Below are 27496 nucleotides of genomic sequence, written 5' to 3' on the forward strand. Positions count from 1 at the left end.
ACGTACTGTCAAGAACTGACAAACTGGACAAGTGGATTAAACACTCAGCTGATTCAATCCTGTGATTCCCTAGCAGTCAAAAAAAAGTACACAGCGTAAATGAAATACAATTTTAAAAAGTGGATTTGTTCTGGACTTGCACTCTGAAATCCCCGTACAGTCAATAGGCAGTTTTTTTTAAAAATTGAACCAAAGATGGCTGGTAAAAAATAAGAGATAAAGGCAGAATTGGGTTTATCTAAGAGAAGTTCCCCCAGAGAAAATGACTATGTTACTCCCAGTTCAAAACAAAATATATGAACTTTAAGGAAAGCTCCTAGTTGACCCGCAGGTAGGTAATATTTGCTGCATAGGCACCTACCTTGCCAGCGTGCCTTCGTGTTGTTAAAATGTTCTTCACGAACATGGCTTTGGCCATACCTGTAAGGTTTCAGGTGAAACATCAGGCTGACCGTGGTTTGAAGGGTGCCCTATTACACAGTAAGGCCTCCTCTGCGTTCGGGACACCATTGGCTCTCGGTTGGCGTGCAATCAGGGAAGAGAATTCCTTTCTCACCCTGTGCTTTCTGTCTTTTCCCCACAACCACTCATGTCCTTGTAGGAATTGATCCCCCCAAAAACATCACAATTAGCAACGTGACCAAGGACTCAGTGACGGTCTCCTGGAGCCCTCCAGTTGCATCTTTTGATTACTACCGAGTATCATATCGACCCACCCAAGGTAATAAATTGATTAGATTTCTTAAAGATGAATGGGATTTGGGGCTGAGTGAAGAATATTATGGGAGAAGTAGCACATCCCACAGGACATCAAAACCCCTGCGGGGGTTTTTCCTCCTGTCTGTGGCATGCTCCATCAGAATGAGAGTCGGGTGATGAGCCAAGAAACCCCGCACTCACCAACACCTCCCAAGAAAGGCTTGATTGCATTCACCCAGACAGCAGGCCCTTCACCAGCAAAGGTGGCTGGTCACCACTACTTAGGCAGTATAATGGGAAACAGAGAGCCCCAAAAGAATCTGCCAAGAGCCAGGTCACATGCACTTTCCTAAGAGAATAAAGTCAAAGACTAGAATCCAGGAAGATGGCTAAAGACCCAGCAGAGCCAGATGGAGCCTTGGAGGGAACCACAGTGACGTGGTCCTATTTCTGCCACTTCAGCCAAGTATGAGTCAGAGGAAGTTGGCCCAGACCTTGCCTGCATCCTGCCAGTTCTTGCTGGCACATGTGGCATTGTTAACAAAGTAGGGGCACGCTCACTTCCAGCGAGGGGGGAGGACAGCCTTCCAGGCTACCCTGTCTCTGGACTGCATAGGCCACTTTCTGTGGCCATGCCCTCTAACTCCATAATGTAATTGCCTCAGAGAAGACCAGCCTGTTAGAAAACCATCTCATGAATAGTTTACTTTTCTTTGCTCCAAAAAGCCTGTAAAATGAAGGGGTGAGACTGGGATGCAAGGCCTCTTCAAACTCCAACATTCCCAGCCCATGAGCCATTTATTATCCTGCACCCATCTGTGCTTTGTGGCAAGGTGCCACCAGGAGCCCCTGTACCACGGCCTGTGTTTCTGAGAGAGCCGGTGAACTGTAACTGTGCATTCTGCTCTTCTTCAGTGGGACGACTAGACAGCTCGGTGGTGCCCAACACTGTGACAGAATTCACCATCACTAGGCTGTACCCCGCTACCGAATACGAAATCAGCCTCAACAGTGTGCGGGGCAGGGAGGAGAGTGAGCGCATCTGCACGCTCGTGCACACAGGTAGGCATGTCTCTCTGTTGCCTGTAGGGTCAGGGCCCTGACTGAGGACCTGCAGCAAACAGGGGAAGCAAAGAGTGAAGTTGTTCTGGCTCAGACAGAAGACACTGGTTCTGGGGTCCGAGGCTTTATTCCAGAATGCTCCTCCGATTCACCGTGTCATGCAGGGCAATTTGCAATTTCTCTCCCCCGGATATTCTTCTTTAATGCTAAGAGTTTACAGAGTCACTCTCTAGGAGTCTTCCTGGTTTAGGTTAAGAATTTTCATGGAACTCTCAATACAAAACGTGCCCTTTCAACACACACAATGGAAGTAAATTCCAGAACAGACATCTGTATCATCCATTTGATTTTTTAAAAGACTCAGATAAGGAAATTTCATTTCAGAAAAGGGTTGTTATTCCAATAATGAAATTAGGATTATAAAATTCTTCAGCACATATGGCCAGAGACCACAAAGTAGCTGCATTTGCTCTTGCTTTATGCTTCAGGGAGAAAGAAGGCATCAGCGTGGCAGTAACTCCCTCATCTGTGGTGAAGGTGGTGGCAGTGATGCTACTGTCCTGGGCCACCTGCAGGGCATGGTGTAGTCCAGGTTCTCCGACAGACCTTCCAATCGGATGCACGTGTCCTTTGCAGCCTCAGTCAGCCTCTGTGCAATGAGCCAGAGGAAGGAGGTGGGAGGGAGTGACCAGCTTGCAATAAGGGAAAGAGGGGAAGGGTGGTCCAAATCCCATGACCTTCCTCTGGAAAACAAGCCCCTTGGATGGGCCTGAGGACAGAGCTCCTTCAGTGGCTCCACTGCCCCTCTGTCTGGCCCTTCAGCAAGTGCACCAGGCAGAGCAAGCAAAGATTTGCTGTAGAAGTCACTAGAAGGCACAGCCAAGGTTTTCTGTTCCCAACCCCTAGACCAAATCTCCTAGTTAAGGCATTGGTCACACAGCACAGGGGAAAGTATCCAACTTGCCTCATTAGGAGAACACCTGGATTTCCTGAGCTTGCTTAATTTCCCTGGAGAATGATATTTCCTGAACGAGGGAAATACACCTTGGAGTTTCTCACTGCTTTCGTAGATGTTCTCACAAGCTCAGAAACAGCATCTTTAAAGCAATGGCCAAAGAAATATTCCTTCAGAAACACATAAATTATTATTCTACAGACAGGACAGAATATTCTGATCTTCCCTAGTCCACTTCCAGGCCTATGACTACAGATAACCCAGCCTTTTTTTTATTCAGTCTTGCCCTATCCATCAAATTATCCGTGACCGTTAAAGTACCAAAATGCATTGACTGAAAGTGATGTCCAATAAGCCAATGCTTAGAGACAACCTGGGTCTCATGCGGTCATTCCACAATCCCACCTTCCTGAGTGTCCTAGAAATTCATATATAAGAAATCAGGATTTTTCCCATTGAGGACAATGAAATGGATTTCAAGAAGCTCCTATTCCCAAGATAAAAGAGAGCAGCAACTGAGGTCAAAACTTACTCCTTAGGTTCCTGCACATCAGCAGCTAGTGCCTCTAAAGCAGATATCTGGGGAGCCAACTCCAGTGGTTTACCAACCCAAATTGCCCTCCTTCAAGTTTAGGCAGAGCTATTTTGGCAACTTCCAATAATTAGCTTGCCTCATAAGTGTCTTATTATGTTGTCATTTGGTTGTTGTTTAAACTTGAGGTATATCCTCTTACAACTTGTGGAAATGATACCTCTTCAGGGTGTCATGCTTGTCTTATCGTATCAAACATGTCTCAGAGAGATGGAGCCAATTGTAGTTTCCTAAGGACTGCATTTTAAGAACTCTTTGAAGGCATAGATTATGGATACAATTTAAATTTTAAAAGTATAAAAATATTTTCTGGTTGCTACTTTGTGGTGAGGGACATAGGCAAGCAAAAACCTTCAATTAGAGAACAGGATCAAATCAAGGAGATCTTGGTTCCCAAAAGTAAATGGCATGATGCTTAGGTTGAGCTGATGCCTAAACTGTTATAATAACATCCATTTCTGAAATACATTCTAACTTTATGGAAGAAAAGCATGGTAATAAAGCAGAGGCTTAGAGCATGGACAAGTGAGAATAGGAAGCTGATCCTATGACAAGCACACTCCGTTCCCCGACAGGCACTCTTGGCCTGCCTAAGCCTATAAAAATGCCCTTGACTCTCAATGCAACAAAAAGAATATCCAGGACTCAGCTCTGAGTGAGCCTTGGGAGTAGTGAAGCAAGAATGCAATAATCAGATATGCCTTTAGAGGCAACCTGAGCCCTGTGCAGTCATTCCACAAGTACTTACCGAACACCTTCAAAGTTCTCCATCCTGGGGATACTCCTGCCCTTGGCAGCTCCAATCACATTTCCTGAAGTTCATCAGCAGAGATCTTTCCACAAGGCATACCCTTACATTTATAAAAGTGCAAATAGACAGGCTAAACATGATTATCTCATCACCTAAAGAATTACGACAATTTCTGCATGTTCTTACTTTCTCCATCTAGATTTAAATGTCTAAAACACAACAGCCATACCTCAAAATCCCCCATAACACCTGACACAGTGCTCTGCACATAAGAAGTTGAATAAATTAAAAGGAAGAGCTAGGGGCAATCAGGGGAAATTGGATACTTGAGAGGAAGGAGAAAAAGGAGAAGAGAAAGGGGTTGATGGAACCAGAAGGGCAGAAAAGGAAGAGGTCTCCACTCGCTGCACTATTTTGTATAGCACAGCAGCAGATGTGCATCATGGGTGAAACTTCTGCTCTAGTTCATTACACTTCCATCCTGCACCTCCTGGTACTTTTAACTGATACTCTCCTATTCTGCTTCAGCCATGGACAATCCTGTGGATCTGATTGCTACCAACATCACCCCGACAGAAGCCCTGCTACAGTGGAAGGTGCCAGTGGGTGAGGTGGAGAACTACGTCATCATTCTCACTCACTTCGCAGGTGGGTGTCTGCATGTCTGTGCATCAGGCAGGTGGGGATGATGTAGACCAGAACGGAAGTGAAGAAACAAACCATTCTGTGAATATGAGGGACAAATTAGAAATTTTCCAGCTTCACTTATACTATAAAGCCCTCAAGATATCCCCAAACTTTGCAAAATATATCAACTCCAGGAGTTGAGAAAGCTGAATCTGAACAGTGCAAGAAAGGCAGGTGACCAAGGGCAAATGCAAAAACAGAGAAATAGCGTAGCACTAGGAAGACAAAAACTCAGAATGGAGCTAAGACTTGTCCCAAAATGCTACAAACAAGGAAGAAGACTTTTCTAGATATTTACAGAGTAAGAAAAATACTGACGTTATAGGACCAAGCTTGGAACATATGAACATAACAGGTGGCAAAGGATTCAGAACTGCTAAACTCTCCTGTTGTTTTTGTCTTCTCACCCATATCCAGCCCAACAGGTTGAACCAACACAAAATCTTGAATGTAATGTCTTCTTCATCATGCTTGTTCACTTTATGCTATTTGAAGTTGGATAGAGAAGCCCAAAGCAAAACAGGGTTGTGTACTCCAAGTTTCTAGGCTTAGAGACAAAGCCTAAATTAAACATGTGATCACAGAATTGTTGTGGGTTATATTCAGGAATCCGGAGAACAAAGACACCAGAAGATAGAAGGCAGGCAGATGTCTTGATTTTCAAAAATGGTAGAGAAAGTCAGTTCTGTAAGGTGCAAAGAAGTAAACATATTGTCAAAGCCTGAGAAAGTGAAAACTAAAACGGACTATTAAACAACTTGGAAAAGGAATCAGTGATTACCACATACAAGCGCAGGTTCACTATAAATGTTTTATCGAAACCACTTTATGTCCTTATTTTTATTGGTAAATCTACTAGCACATTTGTATTTCAGCAATGCATTAGAAAACCCCACTTACCACTTAATCCTTAGTTAAGATGGAAAAGTACATGGTGGATCATTGTTGGAGTTAGCTGGAACTGTAGTTGATTGAACAACTTCCTCAAAGAATGGATATCATTCCTGTGGACACATCCTAACCCCTCAGTATGCATGCACAATCCATCTCAACTCCTACCACCCCTCCTTGCAGACCCTGATCCCTCATTTCTTAACTCTCACCATGCTTTCTCAACCCTCCTCACATTTGCACATGTTGTTTCCTCCAGCAGGAAATTCTCTCCCCACTCGTCTGCCTAGAAACCCCATCCTTCAAGTCTCAGTTTCAACCCTACCTCCTCTGTCAAAACTTCCTTTATTCCCTTAAGGCAGTCAGACACACACCTGCTCACAGGTACAAAACACACAGCTCCCTCATAGCAGTTAATTTCTGTTCATTCAAAAAATGCTTTTGATGCCCTCCCATGGGCCATATGCTCTGTAAGACAATAAGGGTTCAGAAGCAAAACATGAGTTCTTGTCTTTACAGAACTCACCTCTGGCAATGGTACAGAGAAGTGAATAGTTACAGCTCTGTATGAGCCATGTATGATATAGGCAAGCACAGAACACCCAGGGCCACATCTGATAGACCATTATGACTGGGGTCAGGGCATGGAGGGGAGGAAAAAGAGGAAGGTCTTAGATAAAGTGAAAGAAAAAAAATGAGGGGAATAAAGGGAATTCCAAGAAAAAGAGCAGCCTGTGTGCATTTGCAGAGCAGTGAGGACACATGAGGAGTTTGAGGAGCTGCCATGGTTGGATGTGGCTTGAGCACTGACTGATGGCATGATGGGCAAAAGAGGATGTTAAAAAGATAGTGTTGGGTACGCTCTTCCAAAGTATTAGTTTGGGTTTTAACTTGCTTGTATGCCTTCCTATGTCTTTAGATCCTAAGAAACTTGAAACCTCAGGCCCTACCAACTTTAGAGATGTGCCTAGTAAACTTTGTAAAATGCAGAATGATTCAGAAGTATTCTATTAATAATTTCCCAACAGAAGCTTGGCCCTGATCTAATGAGCAGTTTTATCAGCAGCTTGAATGAATTCTGAGAAGATATGCTTACCGAATTTGTATGTAAAACCAAACTGTGATCAACAGAATCCAAATTCAAAAATATTTCAATAAGCTAAAACAGTGGTCCAAAAGTCAATCAACAAGGCAAAATGCAATAGAAATAAATGTGAAGCTCTGTCCACGGGTGCAAAAAAATCAACTAACAAGGTTGTATTGGGAGGTGGGGAGAGTGGTTATAAACAAGATTTTTGCTTTGATTTGTAATAATCTCAACATGTGAGAACAGTGTTAAATGACTGTCCCAAAAGCTGATGGATTCGTATAAATGGCACAAATAGAAGCACAGCCTGAATCTGCTTGTTTCATTGGTCAGTACATCTCAATTATTGTTCTTTATTCTCCTCTGAGTTTTGCATTTCAGCAGGGACACTTATAAAATGCTACTTGTCCAGAGAAAAGCAGCCAGGATTGTGAAGGTTTTAGAATTGTCATATAAATGTAAGGGGAGGTGGGGGCTGAATTTTCTCAATCTAGAGGAGAAAGACTCGATCAGGAAGGGTGGCGGGGAGACAGAGGCCATGTAAACAGAGGATTCAGTTTATTCTTTGTAACTCCAGAAACCTAAATAGAGGTTATATAAAAGACAATTTGACCTGTATATAAGGAATATTTTCCTCAGTTAAGATATAAAAAGAGATGAGAGGGGATCCTTTCATGGAATAAGGTGCTGACTTTGATTATCTATAAAAGACTTTAGATAACTTAGGTTATCTATAAAACACTTTTTCCAAAATTCTCTCACATGAAGTCCTTGTGAAATGCCTTTGGATTTAGCAGGTCTTTCCTAAATTGAGTGGACTCATTCAAAGCTCATTCACATGCACCTGATTTCAGTTGCTGGAGAGACCATCCTGGTTGATGGAGTCAGTGAGGAATTCCAGCTTATCGACCTGCTTCCTAGCACCCACTATACTGTCACCATGTATGCCACCAATGGGCCTCTCACCAGTGGCACCATTAGCACCAACTTCTCCACCCGTGAGTACACGGTCACCGCTACACCCTGTATCCCTGGAGGCTTTTGTGGATCCTAAAAATGATCAGTTTCCTTGTGGTAGGCTGGATTGTGCGCTATAGGCTTTGGATAGTGCAGCTATGAGCTTTTCTTATTTTAGTTGACTGCAGCCCAAATTCAGCAAAAGCAACCTATAGCTCTCGGCCGGCAGATACCTCTGTTTTCTGCTCTCACTCTGAGTCTAGGTGACAGCAGTAGAACCAGGCCAAGAGAGGCCAGTACTGGGAATGCACCTGGCCCAGGAAAGTCTGATGGATATTAAAGGGCTGGATATGGAAGACAGAGCTGCCGAGGGAGATCATGACCACGAGTACAGTAGACAATGGTAAACGTGGGAATGTCGTAAGTTCAAGAGTGAACTTGCAGAAATGAGGGTTTAATAGGATCAGGGTCCCAGGCATAGAGGGTCAGATTGGGAGAAGTCACACCCAAGTCCAGAGGCCCTGTGAGGGAAGGGGGAGTAGCTACAAGAGTGGTCATGGCACTGAACAATTATCTTCTGACCCAGGAGTGCCCTTCATGCTCCTGTCCAAGCCAGAGCTGGGGTCAGTATGTAGATATTTATGCCTGACATCAAGCAGGGAGGAACTGGAGAGGCAGGCACACCCTCTCATTTTCTCCTCTTTGCAGTCCTGGACCCCCCTGCAAACCTGACAGCCAGTGAAGTCACCAGACAAAGTGCCCTGATCTCCTGGCAGCCTCCCCGGGCAGAGATTGAGAACTACATCTTGACCTACAAATCTGCCGATGGAAGCCGCAAGGTGAGATTTTGCTGGAAAGGGGAAAGACCATTTCTCTCAAGCAAGGTCATGTGGAAACTGACCAGTGGAATGACCAGGGGAAACTGGAGGGAGAGGATGGCAGCAATCCACAGGGAATGAACTAGGTTTCCCATGGTGGTTACACAGCCTGCTGGTGAGGAGAGAACCAGAGAGCTGGGAGCTAGTGCTGGCTTTACTACTCCTCTCTACGTAAGTTGAGGTAAAGAGCTAACCCTCTCCAAGATCAGTTTCTTCTCTCAGTAACAGGGGTATCTACCCCTGCAACTTCACTAGATTGTGGTGGTGCCTCCAAAATGATGGCACAAAGCACGTTGGAAACTTCCAAGTACATGGTAGTAGAATAATTTTCACCAAGGCCAAGCAAACATGATCTGGATACCAAATTCTACAGGCTTTTGTACCTCCTGGTAAGCATTACAAAGGCTACATCTGTATAGTCTGCAGTAAAAAGAAAAAAAATTTGTTTTATGTCACCAGTTGAAACAGTCCATCTAGAAAACTGGTTTTCAAATTTTTTGTTAGCAGTGGAATCATTTTTTGAAGGGAAACCACATGCAGAAGCCAAATCCCCAGAATAGATTTAAGCAAAGCTAGTCTGTTTGATGGGAATAGGGAGGCTTAGAATCCTGCTTCCTCAGCTTCTTCCTCTGCTCTCAAGCAAACCCAGTGCAACCCAGATTCAATAACCCAGGTACCTAAATTTATCCCAATATGCATTTGTGAGATAGAAGCTGGCCTAAATCTCACATGGGAGCTCTCCTCTCTGCTTATTGGCACAGTTTTCTCTTTACTGTGGGACGGAGGGTATTGCCACTGCGGTACTGACGTAGCTGCCCATGGGATTCTGACTTCCCTTCCACTTTCCCATGTTACAAGCCAGTCACTCCTTCCACCTCTCTTCCTCTGGCCCATCACGCAGGAGCTGATTGTGGATGCAGAGGACACCTGGATCCGGCTGGAGGGCCTGTCGGAGAACACAGACTACACGGTGCTCCTGCAGGCCGCCCAGGATGCCTTGTGGAGCAGCATCACTGCCACCACCTTCACCACAGGTGAGGGAGTAGCCACTGTGATACCTTCTTCTCTCCTGCCTGACGCTTGGCTCCTCGGCAGCCTCTGCCCGGGGCTTGGCCTGGAGGAGCCCATCAAGAAAACTCTTCCATCCTTCCCCCTTTCCAAGGTCCTGCCATGAACTAACAAGGCAACCCCAGGAGCACAAACCCCTGGTCTACCTGGACCAACAAATGCACCAAGTAAAGACCTCAGGTTCCTTCTTGTTCAGATCTTTTGCAAATGTTTGTCCAGCAAAGTCCATCCTCCCCTCCCTCCTTTCTCTGCTGCCTGTCTGTAATCAGAGTCTCACCTGGTAAAAGTATTAGTAGTAAACCCTCCATATTAAATCCGCAGCTCTTCTCCATATACAAAGCATTTTACATCCCTGTGGTCTCACTCAGCCCTTACAACAACTGGTGAGGACAGCCTCATGATCCCCATGTCCCAGACGGCGAAACAAGGTGCCTGGAATCAAAGGCTAGCATAGCCAGTAAGTAGCCGAGTCCGAGCTTGAACCAAGGTCTTCTACTTCTAAATCCAGCTGTTCCTCCTGCCTCCTCTTCCTTAAGTCAGCAGAAGATACTTGGAAAATGCTCTTAAGGGATAAAAAATGTCATAATACCTGTAACAGGAAATATTATAAACTAATATCGAACTGTTGAGCATTATCGTACAGCCAGGTACTGCTCTAACTGCAGTACATGTATTAGCTAATTTAATGCTCACAACAGCCCCTGTGGTATGGACTATTATCTCTTTTTTTACAGATGAAGAAATTGGGCCACAGAGAGGTGAGGTAACTTGCCCAAGATCCTGTAGCTCCTAAGACGGAGAACTGGGATGTGACCCCAAATGCCCTATCTCTGGGGTCTGTGCTGTCGACTTGTCTCTCTGCCACGTCCCACGGTGCCTCTCTGCAGTCTGTAATGTATGGCTGCCCGCACGCTGTGAGCATGTGCCTTATGCTCTGACACATTTTGCCTGCCATCTCACAGCACCAGGACAACTGGGTCCCTGTCTATGCCCCAAAGCCCAGCCCTCCATCCCCAAAGAGGTGACAGAAAGTCCCCCAGCCCCACCCAGGTGTCACCCCACTGGACTCATTCTAAATGACAAAGCAGGACCCTGATCAAATATGCCAAAACGTCCCCAGTGGCTCTGTAGGGTGGTGAGACTGCGAACAAGTCCTCTTATCCCTTCTTTTTCATACTTTTTAAACCTTGCAAAGTATTTTCAATGAGCACATTAATCAGAAAAACAAATGTTTTAATTAAAAAATAAAAATAAACCCTGGTCATGTAACCAACACATGAATCCAAGATATGTCTTTACCAAGTGGAACTTAGAGGACTCTTGATCTTTTTTATGGGGTTGAAGTCAAGTAAGCTCTCCCTCTATGCTTTCAAAGGTGTCTTATCTCAAAACTAAGGTGTTAGCTTCTTCTTGTTCAAGTCCTTCCCTGCACATTCACAGGTTAATTAAAGGGGCCCCCGTGGTACCATTTAAAGACCCATTGGTTTGAGCTTTCCGCTGAATTAAGAATTTCTTTCCCATAAAAAGGACACAGATGACAGACACTTAAACAGAGCTCCCAATCTGCATATTTATTAGGTCCAAATTAATCATTTTATCCCCAAAATGCATGGGTTTCAGTGCTTGCTCAGTGTAGTACGAGCTTTTAATTCCCATCCTGGTGATGCCACAGCTAGCAGTTGTGAGCAGTATGACAATGTGCCTAAAGTTTCTGTGGTATCTTATAGCTGTGCCTTGCTCCAGACCCACCTGGGCTGTAAAAGTATACCACCTTCTGTGCCCCTCATTTCCCTCTCTTAGATGCAGCTGCACTGCAAGGTGTGCAGTAGCTTGGGTCTGGGATCCTAAATCCAGCTGGGGGCTCAGTAGGATCAAATAAGCAGAAGATTAACAAGTCACATGGAAATCTGGAGAGGAGGCCAGAATAGTGGCTTTGTTTGGTAGACAGTGCAGGGGCCCATCAGAATGTATTTAGGTTGTTTGTTTGTTTTTACAAGACTCCACTTGACCCTAGGCTCCTGGGGCACAACCAAAGCCAACTCACAAAGGAGAAAACTGAAGAGCCCAATTTCCTATGCAATGAGTATAGTTGACCAAGCTGCCCTGTGCATAGTTCGGGGTACCAGAGAAGGCTATGTATTATTTCTGTGGTACATGGCAAAGATATGTCCATGTTTGAAAGTTTTTGCAGTTTTACCGAAAGCTCAAATTTAAATGTAGGTCACCAATACATACCAAACCCTGCTGACTTTGTCTTGGAGATTTATCAGAGCCTACTGCAATGACTGTTTACAGAATAAAAACTTCTTGGACAAATAATACACATGAAAGTAACTTGCACAAAGCCTGGCACACAGACATAATAGACACTGGTCACATTGAATAGATAAATCCAGCTGCAGAGCACCAAAGAGAGGTCTCTGGTAAAACAAAGACAAAGGGGCAGAGGATTCCTGATACCCCCTATGGGGATGGCACAGTCAAGGAGATATAGCCTGCAGAGAGTGATACCCAATGTCCCTCTAATTTCAAGCTCTGTCTGCCACCCCAGTGCAAATTTTCCTGAATACATTACACTAGGCTATGTGGTCATTTGCATGTTGATATTCATGAATCTTCATTGCCTGCGCCACCCATTTCCCCCACTTTTGCCACCCCTGCAAGAGCGTATTTTATTAAGGGGGAAGAGAATACAAGGGTATGAGCTTCCAAAGGCTGGGGATGTGGATGCTACCAGGAAGGGAAAGAAGCAAAAATGAAGAACAGAGTATGTTCACGTAACGCAAGATTGGAGTGCTGCCACCTGGACACCACAGGCGTGAATCATCCTGCTGGACAAGAAGTCTGAGGAGCACCGGAAGCCTAGGTGATGGCAAACCAGCGCTAAAGGATTTAGGCTAATTTCTTTTTGGCAGTTAGCATCCTTTCCAACTTCATTGACAGTACCTGAGTTTTCCACTTAGCAGCATCCTACACTTAGGATGGGCTGATCTCAGCTGATCATCCTGCATGTTTGCTGTGCCTACTCTGATGGAACAACAGAGCTGAAAGTTTGGGCCTAAAGTGGCCTCCATCCATGACAAACCTTCCCCCTATCCTGGGTGGACGAAGATAAGAAATTCATTTCAAGCAAGATACCTACCTAATAGTCTGGAAAAGAGTTAAAATGTCAAAAAAATAATAACAAAATTAAGAAGAGGGAAAAAAGGGAAGAACTGGCCCTCATAAACCCTCAGAAACTACCTTTGATCAAGAGGTCTTCCCCCACTGTGTTCCTGCCACATAACATAAGTCCATTTCATTCTTTCCATCATGTTAATAGCTTCTATCCTCTTGTCTCTGGTGTTTGCACAAGACTCTAGGGGGAATTAAATACAAGTATTATGGAAGAGAAAAAATATGGATACATTATTTATAATTTACTGTCGCCTGAAATTTCATCCAAGGTCTACTTGTCTTTTAGAGACATGAATATAAATGAGGAAACAAATATTTCCCACAGAGCAGCCAGGACTTGGTGAAATGATAGTCTAAGAGGCAGGTTTCATTGTCTCTTTTAATATTGTAAAAAGCAAACAAGGTTCTTGCTAAAGCTTGTGCTAAGAGACAGTGAACACTATAAAATAGGTTGCCTTGACCTTGAGGTTAAGCGAAGACAATCATTTACAGAGGTGCCCAGAGATGGGTAATGAGAAGTTTTCTTTTATTACCTTTGCTCCAGTCCCCACTGTCCCACATCCAGGCGGAGCTGCTCTGCAGTGCTTTGTAGGAAAAGTCTGGAGTCTACTCTAACAGAAGCTTCAGTTTATGAGGTGAAAATTAATGAAGGTTGGCAAAGTCTAAACTCTGGGACAATAGATAGTGGATAATGGACATCCACATAGTTATTGGATATTCCAGTTGGAAAGGAAAGCCTAATGATCACCATCCATTGCTATCTACGTTTATACATGCCACATGTGCTCCTTGCCAAAGTGGTGGCTGATGGGGCTTCCCTCTGCTCCACTTCTTAGAAACAGCTGAGTTCCTGCTTCATTGAGAAAAGTAATTCCTAAAAGGAGGGGTCTAACTTCTTTTTTCTTTGGGACCTGGTATGGAGAAGGAAGTAGGGCACTAATCATCCCATCTGAACAAACCATTCCCATGAAGAGACATGATAATTTATTACATTCATATAATTTGCAAAGATCAAATCAGTGTAATGAGGATATCTATCACCTTAAATATTTGTCTTTTCTTTATACAAGAGATATTCAAATTATTCTCTTCCATCTCTTTTGAAATACACAATAGATTATTGTAAAGTATAGTTATCCTACTGATCTGTCAAACACTAGGTCTTGCAAATGACAGGATTTCATTCTTCTTTATGGCTGAATAATACCCATTATGTATATATATACTACATTTTTTATCCATTCATCCATTGATGTGCATTTAGGTTGATTCCATATTTTGGATATTGTGAATAGTGCTGCAGTAAACCTGGGTGTGCATATATCTCTCTGATATGCTGATTTCCTTTCTTTTGAATGTATCCCCATTGTGGAATTTCTGGATCATATGGTAGCTCTCTTTTTAGTTTTTTGAGGAATCTCCATACAGTCTTCCACAGTGGCTGTACTATTTTACATTCCCACTAACAGTGTAAGAGGGTTCCCCTTTCTCCGCATCCTCTCCAGCATCCATTATTCCCTGTCTTTTTGATAAAAGCCATTTTAACTAAGATGAGATGATATCTCATTGTGGTTTTGATTTGAATTTCTCTGATGATTAGTGATATTGACCATTTTTAATATACCAGTCAGCCATTTGTACATCTTATTTTGAGAAATATCTATTCATATTTTTGCCCATTTTTTAATCAGATCATTTGGTTTTTTGCTATTGAGCTGTTTGAGCTCCTTATATATTCTGGTTATCACTCATCCCTCATATGTTGGATAGTTTGCAAATATTTTCCCCCATTCTTTGTATTGTCTCTTCACCTTGTTGATTGTTTCCTTTGTTGTGCAGAGCTTTTTAGCTTGAGGTAGTCCCATTAATCTATTTTTCACTTGGTTGCCTGTGTTTTTGAGGTCTTACACAAAAAAATCTTTTCCCAGACCAATGTCCTGGAGTGTTTTGCCAATGATTTCTTCTAGTAGTTAGTTTCATAGTTTCAGGTCTTAGATTTAAGTCTTTAATCCATTTTGATTTTGTTTTTGCATATGATGAGAGATATGGGTCTAGTTTCATTCTTCTGCATATGGTTGTCCAGTTTTCCCAGCACCATTTACTGAAGAAACTGTGCTTTCCCCACTGTATGTTCTTGGTGCCTTTGTCAAAAATGAGTTAACTGTAAATGCATAGATTCATATCTGGGTTCCCTCTTTTGTTCCACTGGTGGCCTATATGTCCATTTTTATGTCAGCACCATGCTGATTTATTTTGTAGGCAGATAGTGTGATGCCTACAGCTTTGTTCTTTTCACTTAGGACTTCTTTGGCTATTTAGGGTCCTTTATGGTTCCATATAAATTTTAGGATTGTTTTTTCTATTTCTGTGAAGAATTTCATTGGTACTTTGATAGAGATTGCATTGAATCTATAAGTTGCTTTGGGTAATATTGTCATTTTAACAATATGAATTCTTCCATAAGCATGGAATATCTTTCCATTTTTTGTGTGTCCTCTTAACTTCTTTTATCATTGTTTTATACTTTTTCTTCTATAGATCTTTCGCTGCTTTGGTTAAATTGATTCCTAGTTATCTACATTCTTTGTAGCTTTAGTAAATGAGATTGTTTTCTTGATTTCCTTTTCAGATTGTTCACTGTTGGAGTATATAAATGCTGCTGAGTTTTATATCTTGATTTTGTACACTGCATCTTTAATGAATTCATTTATTAGTTCTAATAGTTTTTTGGTGGAGTCTTTAGGCTTTTCTAAGATTATGTCTTTTGTGAACAAAGCTAATTTGACTTATTCCTTTCCAATTGGATGCTCTTCATTTCTTTTTCTTGCCTAATTGCGCCGGTCTTGCAGACTTCAAGTACTGCGTTGAATAAAAGTGTTGAAAGTGGACATCCTTGTCTTGTTCCAGATCTTAAGGGAAAGGCTTTCAATTTTTTCCCATTTAGTATGAAGTTAACTCTGGGTTTGTTATATGTGGCCTTTATTATTTTGAGGTATGCTTTTTCTATACCCAGTTTAGTGAGGGTTTTTATCATAAAGGGACATTGAATTTTATTAAATGCTTTTTCACCATCCACTGAAATGATCAAATGGTTTTTGTTTTTTGGTTATGTTAATGTGATGTGTCATGTTTATTGATTTGTGTATGTTGAACCATCCTTATATCCCTGGGATGAATCCCACTTGATCATGGTGAATGATCTTCTTAATGCGTTATTTAATTTAATTTGTTAATATTTTGTTGAGGTTTTTTGCATCTATGTTCATTAGTGATATTGACCTGTAGTTTTTTTGTTGTTGTTGTTCTGTCCTTGTCTGGTTTAGGTATCAGGGTAATGCTAACCTTATAGAGTGAGTTTGTAAGTATTTCCTCCTCTTCAGGTTTTTTTTTTATGCATTTGAATAGAATTGATATTAGTTCTTCTTTAAATGTTTTGTAGCATTCAGCAGTAAAGCCATCAGGTCCTGTGCTTTTCTTTGATGGGAAACTTTTTATTACATTATGCATTATTGGTTTATTGAGGCTTTCTATTTCTTCATGGTTCAATCTTGGTAAGTTGTATGTGACCAGGAATTTATCCATTTCTTCTAGATTTTCCTGCTCATTGGTGTATAGTTGTTCATAAAAGTCTTTAATGATTCCTTGTATTTCTGTAGGCTTGGTTCTTATGTCTTCTTTTTCATTTCTGATTTTATTTATTTGTGTCTTCTCTCTCTTTTTCATTGTCTAGCCAAAGGTTTGTTTATTTCATTTATCTTTTCAAAAAACCAACTTTTTCTTTCATTGATCTATTTTTTAAGTCTCAATTTCATTTTCTCTGCACTGATCTTTATTATTTCTTTCCTTCTACTAGTTTTAGGTTTGGTTTATTTTTGGTTTTCTAATTCCTTTAGATGTATCATTAGGTTGTTTATTTGAACTTTTTAACTTTTCTGATATAGGCATTTATTGCTATAAACTTCCCTCTTAGTACTGCTTTTGCTGCATCTGATGTTGGTACGTTGTATTTCCATTTTAATTTGTTTCAAATTTTTTTTTGAAAATTCTGAATTTCTTCATTGACCCATTGGTTGTTCAGGAGCATGTTGTTTAATTTCCATATGTTTGTGTATTTTCTGAGATTCCTCTTGTTATTGATTTCTAGTGGTCAAAAAAGATAGTTGATATGATTTTTACTTTTTTGAATTTGTTGAGACTTGTTTTGTGGCCTAAGAAATGGTCTATTCTGGAAAATGTTCCATGTGTTCCATGTGAAAAGAATATGTATTCTGCAGCAGTTGGGCAAAATGTTCTGGAAATGTCAGTTGGGCTTATTTGGTCTAGTGTGTAGTTTAACTCCAATGTTTCTTTGTTGATTTTCTGTCTGGATGATCTGTCCGTTAATGAGAGTGGGGCGTTGAAGTCCCCTACTATTATTGTATTGCAATCTATCTCTGTCTTTAGGTCTATTCATGTTTGCTTTATATACTTGGGAGCTCCACTATTCGGAGCTCTACTGCATAGATATTTATAATTGTTATATCCTCTTGCTGAATTGACCCCTTTATTATTATATAATGACCTTCTTTGTATCTTTATACAGTTGTTGATTTGTAGTTTATTTTATCTGATAAAAGTATAGTTACTTATGCTTTTCTTTGGTTCCTAGTTGCATGGAACGTCTTTCTCCGTCTTCACTTTCAGTCTATGTGCGTTCTTAGGCAGAAGTGGGTTGCTTGTAGGCAGCACATATTTGAGACTGGTTTCTTTATCCATTCAGACACTCTATGACTTTTAATTGGAGAACTGAGCCATTTAAATTCAGTATTATTATTGATAAGTAAGGACTTATGACTGCCATATTGTTGCTTATTTTCTGGTTGTTTTGTAACTCCTCTCTTCCTTTATTCCTTTTTACTGTCTTCCTTTGTGGTTAAGTAATTTTATCTGGTTGTATGTTTTAATTCATTGCTTTTTATTTTTAGTGAATCTATTATAGGCATTTGCATTGAGGCTTACAAAAAACATCTCATAGATATTATTTTAAAGAGATGACAAGTCATCATAGATCAGAAATAAAAGAATAGAAATGAAGAAAGAAAAACTGAAAAAAAAACTACACTTAAAATCCTTCCTCCTGTTTTTTGATTTTATGTTGTCTCAGTTTACATATTTTTATATTGTCTATCTTACAACAGGTTGCTGTAGCTACTACTGTTTTTGATAGATTTGTCTTTTGGGCTTAATATTAGAGTTGTGAGTGGGCTGCACACCACAATTACGGTATTAGGGTTTTTTGGGTTTGTCTGTGTACTTAATGTTACTGGGTGGGTTTTTTTGTTTTTGTTTTTTCTTTTTTTTTTTTTTTGAGACAGAGTCTCACTCTGTTGCCTGAGCTAGAGTGCTGTGGCGTCAGCCTAGCTCACAGCAACCTCAAACTCCTGGGCTCAAACAGTCCTTTTGCCTCAGCCTCCCAAGTAGCTGGGACTACAGGCATACACCACCATGCCTGGCTAATTATTTCTATATATTTTTAGTTTTCAGCCAATTTCTTTCTATTTTTAGTAGAGATGGGGTCTCGCTCTTGCTCATCCTGGTCTTGAACTTCTGATCTTGAATGGTCCTCCTACCTCAGCCTCCCAGAGTGCTAGGATTACAGGCATGAGCCACCTTTCCCAGCCTACTGGTGGGGTTTTATACCTTCAAATGTTTTCTTTATGCACATTAGTGATTATTTTTCTTTCAGATTGGAGAACTCCCTTTAGTATTTCTTGTAAGATGGGTCTGGTGGTGGTGAATTCTCTCAGCTTTTGTTTGTCTGTGAAGGACTTTCTCTCTTCTTTATATTTAAAAGATAGTTTTGCTGAACACAGTATTCTTGAATAGCAGTATTTTTTTATTCTCATCATTTTGAAAATATCATCCCACTCTCTCCTGGCCTGTATGATTTCCACTGAGAAGTCTATTGTGAGACAAATTGGAGCTCCTCTATGTTATTTACTTCTTTTCTCTTGTTCCTTTTAGGATCCTCTCTTTGTCCTTGACCTTTGAGTATTTGATTATTATATACCTTGGGGTAGTCTTATTTGGGTCACATCTGTTTGGTGTTCTTTGACCTTCCTGTACCTGTACCTGGATATTTATATCTTTCTCAAGTTTTAGAAAGTTTTCTGTTATTATTTGCTTGAATAAACTTTCTACCCCTTGCTCTTCCTCAACTCCATCTTGAAGACCAATAGTTCTTAGATTTGGTCTTTTTGAGGTAATTTTCTATATCTTGTAGGTTATCTTCATTACCTTTCATTCTTTTTTCTTTTTTCTCCTCTGATTGTGTATTTTCAAATAACCATCTTCAAGCTCACTGATTCTTTCTTCTGCTTAATTCATTCTGCTATTGAAGGCCTGTAATGAATTTTTCAGTTCAGCAAATGTATTTCTCACTTCCAAATTTGTTTGATTTTTTATTATTATTTCAATCTGTTTGTTAAATTTCTCTAATTTCTTGAATTTTGGGGGGTTGTGTGTTATCTTAGAGATCACTTAGTTTCCTTAAAACTGCTTTTTGAATTATTGGTAGGAGAGTTTACATATAGCTGTCTCATTAGGGTCAGTCACTGGTTCCTTGTTTTGTCCATTTGAGGAGGTCATAGTTCCATGTTTGCTACTGTTTCTTGTGGATGTATGTCTTTGTCTTTGCATTGAAGTATTAATTATTTATTCCAGTCTTCTCTATCTGGCTTGGTTTAGTTTTTATCAGATATGTTTGCTTGGAGATTCTTTGTAATTTACCTGTTGATTGTCTTTTTTTCCTGCTAGATTGCTGTCTCCTCTTTAGCAATAGATGGCACCTTAAGCCCAGGTTTGCCTCCACTCTAGTACACAATCAGAGTGCCACCAGTCCTGAATGGGAGAGGTCCCGAAAGGAATATTCTGCTAGTGTGGGAAGGCTGGCTGGGAGTTTATGCCCAGAGGACTTGTGGAACGAACCTCCTATAGCATGATGCTGCTAAACAGCCACTCTGATTTGACATCTCCTTTGGCCAAGTTACAGAGCAGAGTTTCCAGGGCTGGGGATGGTAGTCCCCACCCAGCCACGCACCTCATACCATACTTTGTCTCTGGCTGTCTTCGGTGATATTTCTCCATGATGGCACTCCTTATGCTGCCCCATAGTTAAGACAGGGACAGATCTCTTACTAGGGAACTCAAGAATGTGGGGAAGATGGTTGTCCACCTGATCTCACTTTTTCCAGTGTACAAACTGTGAATCAGGAAGAAATTTTCCATGCACTTGTTGCAGGGCAGATTGGGGGAAAGGGCATCACAGACATAGAAATTTAATTCTCTTACATCTTTGCAGAGATTTTTCACTTCTTTGTGGCCCCAGAAATGTTTTGTCCTCATATTTGAGTTCTAAGATGTTGCTGGTGATAATCTCAGCACTGTATATTTGTTTTTGGTTTTCTGTGGGAAGAAGCAAAGCCAACTTGCTTCTATGCCACCATTTTGAAACCATATGTGTATAGTCTTTTGGTTCCAACTGTTGCAAAATACTGCATGGTGTGCACCCATCATATTTTACCTCTCCATTCACCCAAAGATGGACATCAGATTGTCTCCAACCTTCCACCACCTCAAAAGATGCTGCTGTAAATACCTTGTACATGTCCACTTATGGATCAGTGAGGCAATGTCATTGGCATATATACCCAGAAGAGGAATTGCTCAGTCTTAGGTTATGTGTTTACATAATTTAATTAAGTGCTGTACCAGTCAACACTCTCTCCAGCCATGCATGAAGGCTCTTATTTCCTAATGATATGCATCATTCCTAATGACTCGACATGGTCCAGCTTTGTGATTCTTGACAGTCTCATAGGTTTAGTTGATATCTCATTGTTTTAGTTGAATTTCTTTAAATAATAATGAATTTGGGTTTAAATATCTCTTCATGGGTTTGTCAGCCTTTTGAGTTTCCTTTTTCTGTAAATTGCCTGTTCATATAGTTATCCATTTTTCTTGTCTTTTCTTTTTCCTCTTTTCTTTTGGAAACATTTTTCTATGAAACCCCACCAAAGTTCCTGTACTAAATATGTATTAGTTATTATTATTTAAGCTTTTGAAATCTTTCTTAATAAGTCCTTCCCTGCTTGTAGGCCAAAAGGTAGTCTTCAATATATTCTTCTATTAGCTTTCTAGATTTATTCTCCATATTTAGTTTATTTCATATGTGGTACTAGGTAGAGATACAGTTTCATTTTTCTTTCTATACAGTACCAGTTTTCCCAACATTATTTACTAAATAATCCATCTGTTCTCTATTGGTTTGTGGTGCTTTATTACATATTAACTTTCCATATGTACATGGATCTGTCTCTGACCTCTGAGCTCCCTATTCTACTCCATTCTCTATTTATGTGTTCTTTTGCAAACACAACATTGTGTTTTTATGTCTACAGCTTAATATCTTACTATGTCATAGAACAAGTTTCTTTGGTTTTCTTTTTCAAGGTTAACTTACTATTTGGTGACTTTTATTTTTCCATAGGCATCTTTGTTTATAAAGTTTACTTTATCAAGTTCCCTAAAAGAAATTTCAACTTGACTTGAGATTATAATCACAATGAATTTATGTTATTAACAATTTGGGGAGAACGGACATCTTTCTAACACTGAGTCATCCCTTCTAAAAACATGTATCTTCATTTATTAAAATCATCCTTATGAACTCTATTAAAACTAAGTAGAGTTTTAAGTTTTTCCTTTATCTTCATAACATAAACATTCTTTATGTTGTTGGCTAATTTCTGAACATTATATAATTTTTATTGTTTTGTGACTTTTATCTAATTTAAAAATAAGTATTTTCTAGTTGATTATTGCTGATGTAAAAAAATACTATTGATTTTTTTTGTCTTGATACAGTATCTAGCAATCTTGCTGAACACTCTTATTAATTCTAATTATCTATTGTTTCTGTTATTATTTTTAGGTAAATGTTTTATACAGCTATAAATAATGACAGTTTGATTTCTATGCTGCTAATTCTTATACCTCTTATTTATTTTTATTTCCTTATCACATTAGCTAGGACCTCTAGAACTATGTTAAATAGTCATAGTTATATGAGGTAACCTTGACTTGCTCCCATTCTCAAAGGGAATACAACTAAAGCTTCATGTTGCATGATCCTTGCTAAATCTTCATTTTTAAACCTCTTTTAGATTAAAAGGCTTATTTAATTTTTTCTAAAATAAAGAAACTATGTAATTGGCTAACCTTAAGCAAGAACATTGCTTAGATTTGAGGTTTAAAACATTCATGAAGTTATAGAATTTTCTTCTATTCCAAGTTAAGAGTTTTTGTAATAAACTTTGTCGTTAAACTTCTTCAAATTGTTTTCAAATTGTTTTTATGACACCAGTTTAGTTTATTATATGATTTTTTTTTTTGGTTAGCTACTATTTGTTTAGTCTTTTCATATCTATGATTATAAATGAGATTATCCTACACAATTTTTTATACACCTCTTTATTAGGTTCTAATATCCCTGTTTCACTTACCTGATTCTTTAGAACATCTGGACAGCTTCAGCTTTCACTCTTTTTTCTCTTTTCTCTTTTGTATTTTATTTTATTTTGAATAATTTATTTAGGACAGAACTCATCACTAAAACTACCTGGGCATGTTTTGTTGTTGTTGTTGTTTTGTTTGTTTCTTTTGGTTTCTCTGTTTTTGGAATGGAAGATGTTTGACTACCACTTCTAGGTTTTTAAAATTAATTATTTATCTAAGTTATTGATTTCTTCTTACCAATTCTGATCATTTATAATTTTCTAGGAATTTATTTATTTCATCTGAGCTTTAGAATGTAGTGGCCTAATACTCTTCAAAAGACTTTTTATTGTTTTTTATCTCTACTGTATCTGTAGCTATTTTCTCTTTTTCATTTAATTTTTTTCATTTCTCTCTTTATTTCTTAATCAGTCTTGCCAATGACATATTTCTCTTATTAATATTTTCAAAGAACCAGATTTTAGATTTCAGATCCACAGCCATGTTTAGTTATCTTTATTGCTTTCTTAAATGCATCAACATAGTATCCTTTTTGTAACAATCCAAGTACTTGAGCAGGCTATCAAATCCCTCTGGACTCCTTCTCACTCCCTACCCCCTTCACCTCCATCCAACAAACCCTGTCTAGATTTTGGCTCTGAGTTGTTATGGATAGGCTTTCTTTTTCTCTTCTCTGATTACAGCCTTTCATTTAAGACAAAAATAAGAAATTTTCCTCAAGTAGTTAATCACTCTTACTTTTCATATCTTCAGGATTTGTCACTCTTTTTATTTGTGTAATTATTCTAAATTTTCAGTAATGGATTTTGTAAGGCAAACCTTCTGAAATCTCATATGCCTGAGGAAATTTTGTGTTTTTTTCATACTCTCACATTTGAACTGCAATTTGATCAGATATAAAATACTAGGTACAAATATTTGTTTCCATCATATTTGAACATAATATTCCATTGTCTTCTCATATGCAATGTTGCCATTAAAAAGCTAATGTCAGTCTGATTCTTGTTCTTCTGTAGGTGATCTGCTCTTTCTTTCTAGAAGATTTAAAAATGTTTTTCTTTCTTTTTGTAATGCTTACATTTTATTCTATGTCTTGAAGTGCATTTATCTTTCTGTCTTCAGTTTGACATTCTATGAACTCTTTAAATCTAAGGTGCTTTCTCTTTAATTCTGAGATGTTTATCTTCATTATTTATTTAAGCATTTACTCCTGTGTTTATTTTTCTTTTTAAGACTTCTATTAGCTTGATGTTGAAATGGATATTTGGATATCTTCCAAATAGCTTTTTATGTTTCCTTTCTCTTTAGCCTTTTTTTATCTTCTCAAAGAGTTCCTTAATCAGATCTTCCAATTCATTTATTTTTAGCTATATGTAAATTTCTTATTCATCCTATATACTACATTTTTACTTTGGGACCATTGGATTGCACTGTGTGTCACGAAGCTCACTGCACTCGACTCAGCATTCAGCCTCTGACACCCAACACAAAGCAACTTCTGGGGGTCCCCTGTTCATGTTGATCTCACAATTACATCTAGAAACACTTAACCATGAGACATTTCAGTGTACCAATCACTTAGCATTGCTTTACTCTTAACTTGGTAATCGTCAGAGCCTGTGCTAAAAAAAAATAAATAATTCTTCCTTATCAGGCCAGGCTCCAGTTACTGCTCCAAGGAAAGAAAGGCCTTCCAGTTTTGCTCTTGGTCTTAAAACTTCTGCCTTGGGAAAAATTACTGGGATGATCTATGTTAGGGTTAAAGGTGAGCTTCTGATGATATTAAATGGTGTGACATCCAGAGAGCTAGGAATGCCTGAAGTCTTCCCTGACAGTTTCCTAGAATGTATGAAGCCCCAGTACTTTCACACTGAGCACAGCAGAACAGGAATCAATGTTCTTTATTATTAGCTAAGCCAAAGTCCAATAGCCCCCAAAGCAAAACGAAATCAGAAAAATGAGAACACAAGCCTTAAACTTGAGGCTAAATAGAATCTCTCATTCCCTCTCCTTCCCATCCCACCCAATCTAATTCTTGGGACCAGCCCACTCAGGACATACCTACTGAGAAAGGGAGTGAGAGAAGAAGAGAGAGAGAGGGAGAGGGGGAGAGAGAGAGAGAGAGAGAGAGAGAGAAAGAGAGAGATTTAACCTACAGTGTTCATCCACCCAGCCATATGGATCTCTAGGCAGAGAAAGTAGACCTAAGGGCTCTCTGGGCACTGTCTAGTTGACCAATTCCACCTCTTGACCTCTCTGAGGAGAAGAGGAGAATGTGTCCTACCAATAGTGGAATTCAAGTCCAGCTGGTCTCCAAACTTGTCTGAGCAGCTTTGGTAAAACACTGATCCCAGGGACCCACCCTCTGATATTCTGATTCAGTAGATCTGCCTGCCACAGAACTCAGGAATATGAATTTTAATAAAGTCCCTGGTTTGAGAACTATTAGTGAGCCTCTGCTTTCTCTTACATGGTGAAAAGAATAATAATTTGATCAAGGACTTGTAGGGTGAGGCAAAACTTTGGTAGTGTTGAAGACAGGTGCAGGTCAGAAAGAAGTGGTTTCATGGTAAATGTCATATCTTCTCCAAGCTCCCAAGATGTGAAGATCCAGGTTGCTGCTTCTGATAGTCTGCACAAGCAAAATGCATGCTGGTTGTCTTTACATTAATGCCACAGGCTAGATTGCAGCCAACTGAACCTATAAACAACCAGATGGCCTTGCAATTTGTCCAGGGTGGAGCGGTGCACCTGTCAGCCTCACGCACACTGGCGAGCGCCTCCACCAACCAGCTCAGTGCTAGAGACCTGGAAGGAAGAAAGCATGATCCTTCCTCTCCCAGGGTGCAGTCTGGGACCTTTACCCCATCCAGCCTTTTAGCACCCCTTAGACAATACTTCTACCTTAAGTTAATTTTATTCCCATTTTCTGACTTTAAAAAAATTAATCTCTCATTATATGATAGTCATTCAGGTATTCAAAACTCCCCTTCTTCAGAACAAGTCAGCTCAGTTTACTTATATTTGGTTGTCATAGGTCTAGCTTTAATGTAACTAATATGTTTGAGCCTTTTGAAAATATCTGCAACATAAACATTAAATCATTTACATTACTGATGTGAAGACACCTGTACAAAATCACTTGTTTCCCTAGTCTGAAGTGTGGTTTGGTTTTAGATGTGTATTTGTATGAGACTGCTGTTTGAGATTGGAGGGAGACGTTGTGTTGGGGACACACTGGGTATTGGAAGCAGCTTGGGAGTCTGGCTCCTTTAAGAAGTTGAGTTGATTTAATGAAAAAACCTTTCTTTGAGAGAAAGGGCTATTAGTGCATAAAGTAGGAGTGAGTGGAGATCAAGAACATTATGTGCTGATGTTCTAAAATGAGAAACTCAGCAGTGAGAGAAGAGGGGAGAAAGGGAGGCAGACAAGCTGCTTGCTCCAGAGACCGGGTCAAGAATAGCCTGGAAGTCAGGAAGTCACAGCAACACTCCCAAAGCAACAGGGACAGGGGACAGAGGCAACTGACACATGTCCCCTGAGCTGTAACTAACCTACAGGAATAGGTAGGATCAGGAGCTTTAAAGAGTTCTAAGACATGAAGGAGATGACATGTAATAGCTTTTCTGTAGCTATTAAGGAAATCAGTTTGGGGGGTAAAGATATTTAATTTGAACATAGAACTTTTTGTATTTAATAGAATATAGAACTTTGGAGTTTTATATGCTTATAAGGTAAATACAGATATTAATTAGTCTTTTGCTGTATGGATAGATGTAGATCTCCAGTAAACTCTATCACACATTATATTTCCTTTTTTAATTGAGTGCAAAGAGCACTTGACTTAGGGTCTGAAAACATGAGTTCAGGAAACCTGCGTAAGTCATGACCTTTCTGAGTGCAATTTCCTTCTTTGTAAAATGAGTCTGTGATCTGTACCAATCTGCCTTCCTCTCAAGTCTCTTGCAAAAATTAAATGAAAATGAAAATACACTTTGGAAAAGACAAGTTCTATAGAAATATATTGCTATTACTCCCTGGCATAACCACACCTACGGTAGGCAATGCTTCTTCTAAACTACCCTAAATGGGTGTCCCCTTCACCCTGGCGTGGCAGCAAACTGAAGGGCAGTCCTGGTCCAAGGAGAAGATAACACACCTCCGAAGGGGTCTTGTATAAAGTCTACCGAACTCCAACGACCTCTTCCTAACACAGGAGGCTCCACTGATGATCTGAGATGGGATCTGAGATGGCCAGGGCTTCCAGTGAGGTTGCTATGTCACCTTCCTTGTGTGGCATTATGCTATCACTTACTCGGACCCACCAGCAGGCCTTCCAAATAGCCCTATGCCATGCCTGTAGTGTGCTGGTTCTGCCACTAGGGGACACTGCATTGACTGACACATGAGGTCCCTCCCCCGCCTCTCTTCAGGACGGCAGCAGTTCAAGGATGCAGAACGTATCAATCGCAGCCCGGTCTTCATTGACCCAGGAGATCATTGTCCTTACAGAGCACCCAAACCACCGTTCCTCACGCTGCAAGCTCTACCGTTAGCTTGCTCTATCAGCTACTGCAGTCCAGAAAAACTCCTCTGGTGGGCTTTCTCTGCTTCTTGGTTTGCCTGCTAAGCATTAAAATTTGCCCTGAAGCTAAGCTTTTCAAGACACATGATTTAAGTTTCTCTTTCAGCTAATTAGATATTGTTCTACAAATTGGGCTGTTCTCTCTGAAAGATGAGCTGCAATTTACTTCCCTTGCTCTCTCCTTAAACGTAAACTGAACTGTAAAACATGGCCATTTGATTGTTTAGTCCAATCAGGAGATGATTTTGCACAGGGAATAGATATTCATCTTCTCGCTAACACTGAGCTTGTTTGGGCATTCCTTAATGGCTACTGTGAAGATGACAGAATGCTTTGCTTCATGCCTCTCATACTTTTGAAAGGTGGACCCTACAGGGATTTATTGCGGCCCATGCATCTTAACTATCACCTGAGTAACCAGTCACTAGCTGCACTAACACATCTTCACCCTGCAAGGGGGAGATTTTTATTATCCCCATTTTGCTGATAAGAAAACTGATGCCCAAGGAAGTCAGGCCATTTGCTTAAAGTCAAACAAATAGGTAAGCAGAG

General features: G+C 40.1%; 1 protein-coding gene across 2 annotated transcripts in view; it reads left to right on the forward strand.

Annotated features, from left to right (window-relative positions):
- Positions 1-27496, forward strand: part of TNR (tenascin R) — a 77512-nt gene that overhangs the window by 40714 nt on the left and 9302 nt on the right. For both annotated transcript variants that reach the window (XM_045547300.1, XM_045547301.1), the window contains 6 exons: positions 602-721; positions 1615-1761; positions 4588-4707; positions 7579-7722; positions 8390-8520; positions 9461-9593. In XM_045547300.1, coding sequence (XP_045403256.1) covers positions 602-721; positions 1615-1761; positions 4588-4707; positions 7579-7722; positions 8390-8520; positions 9461-9593 — 795 coding nt within the window. The remainder of the gene's footprint in view (positions 1-601; positions 722-1614; positions 1762-4587; positions 4708-7578; positions 7723-8389; positions 8521-9460; positions 9594-27496) is intronic.

Source organism: Lemur catta, chromosome 3 (genome assembly GCF_020740605.2).
Source record: "Lemur catta isolate mLemCat1 chromosome 3, mLemCat1.pri, whole genome shotgun sequence".
Classification (NCBI taxonomy): Eukaryota; Metazoa; Chordata; class Mammalia; order Primates; family Lemuridae; genus Lemur; species Lemur catta.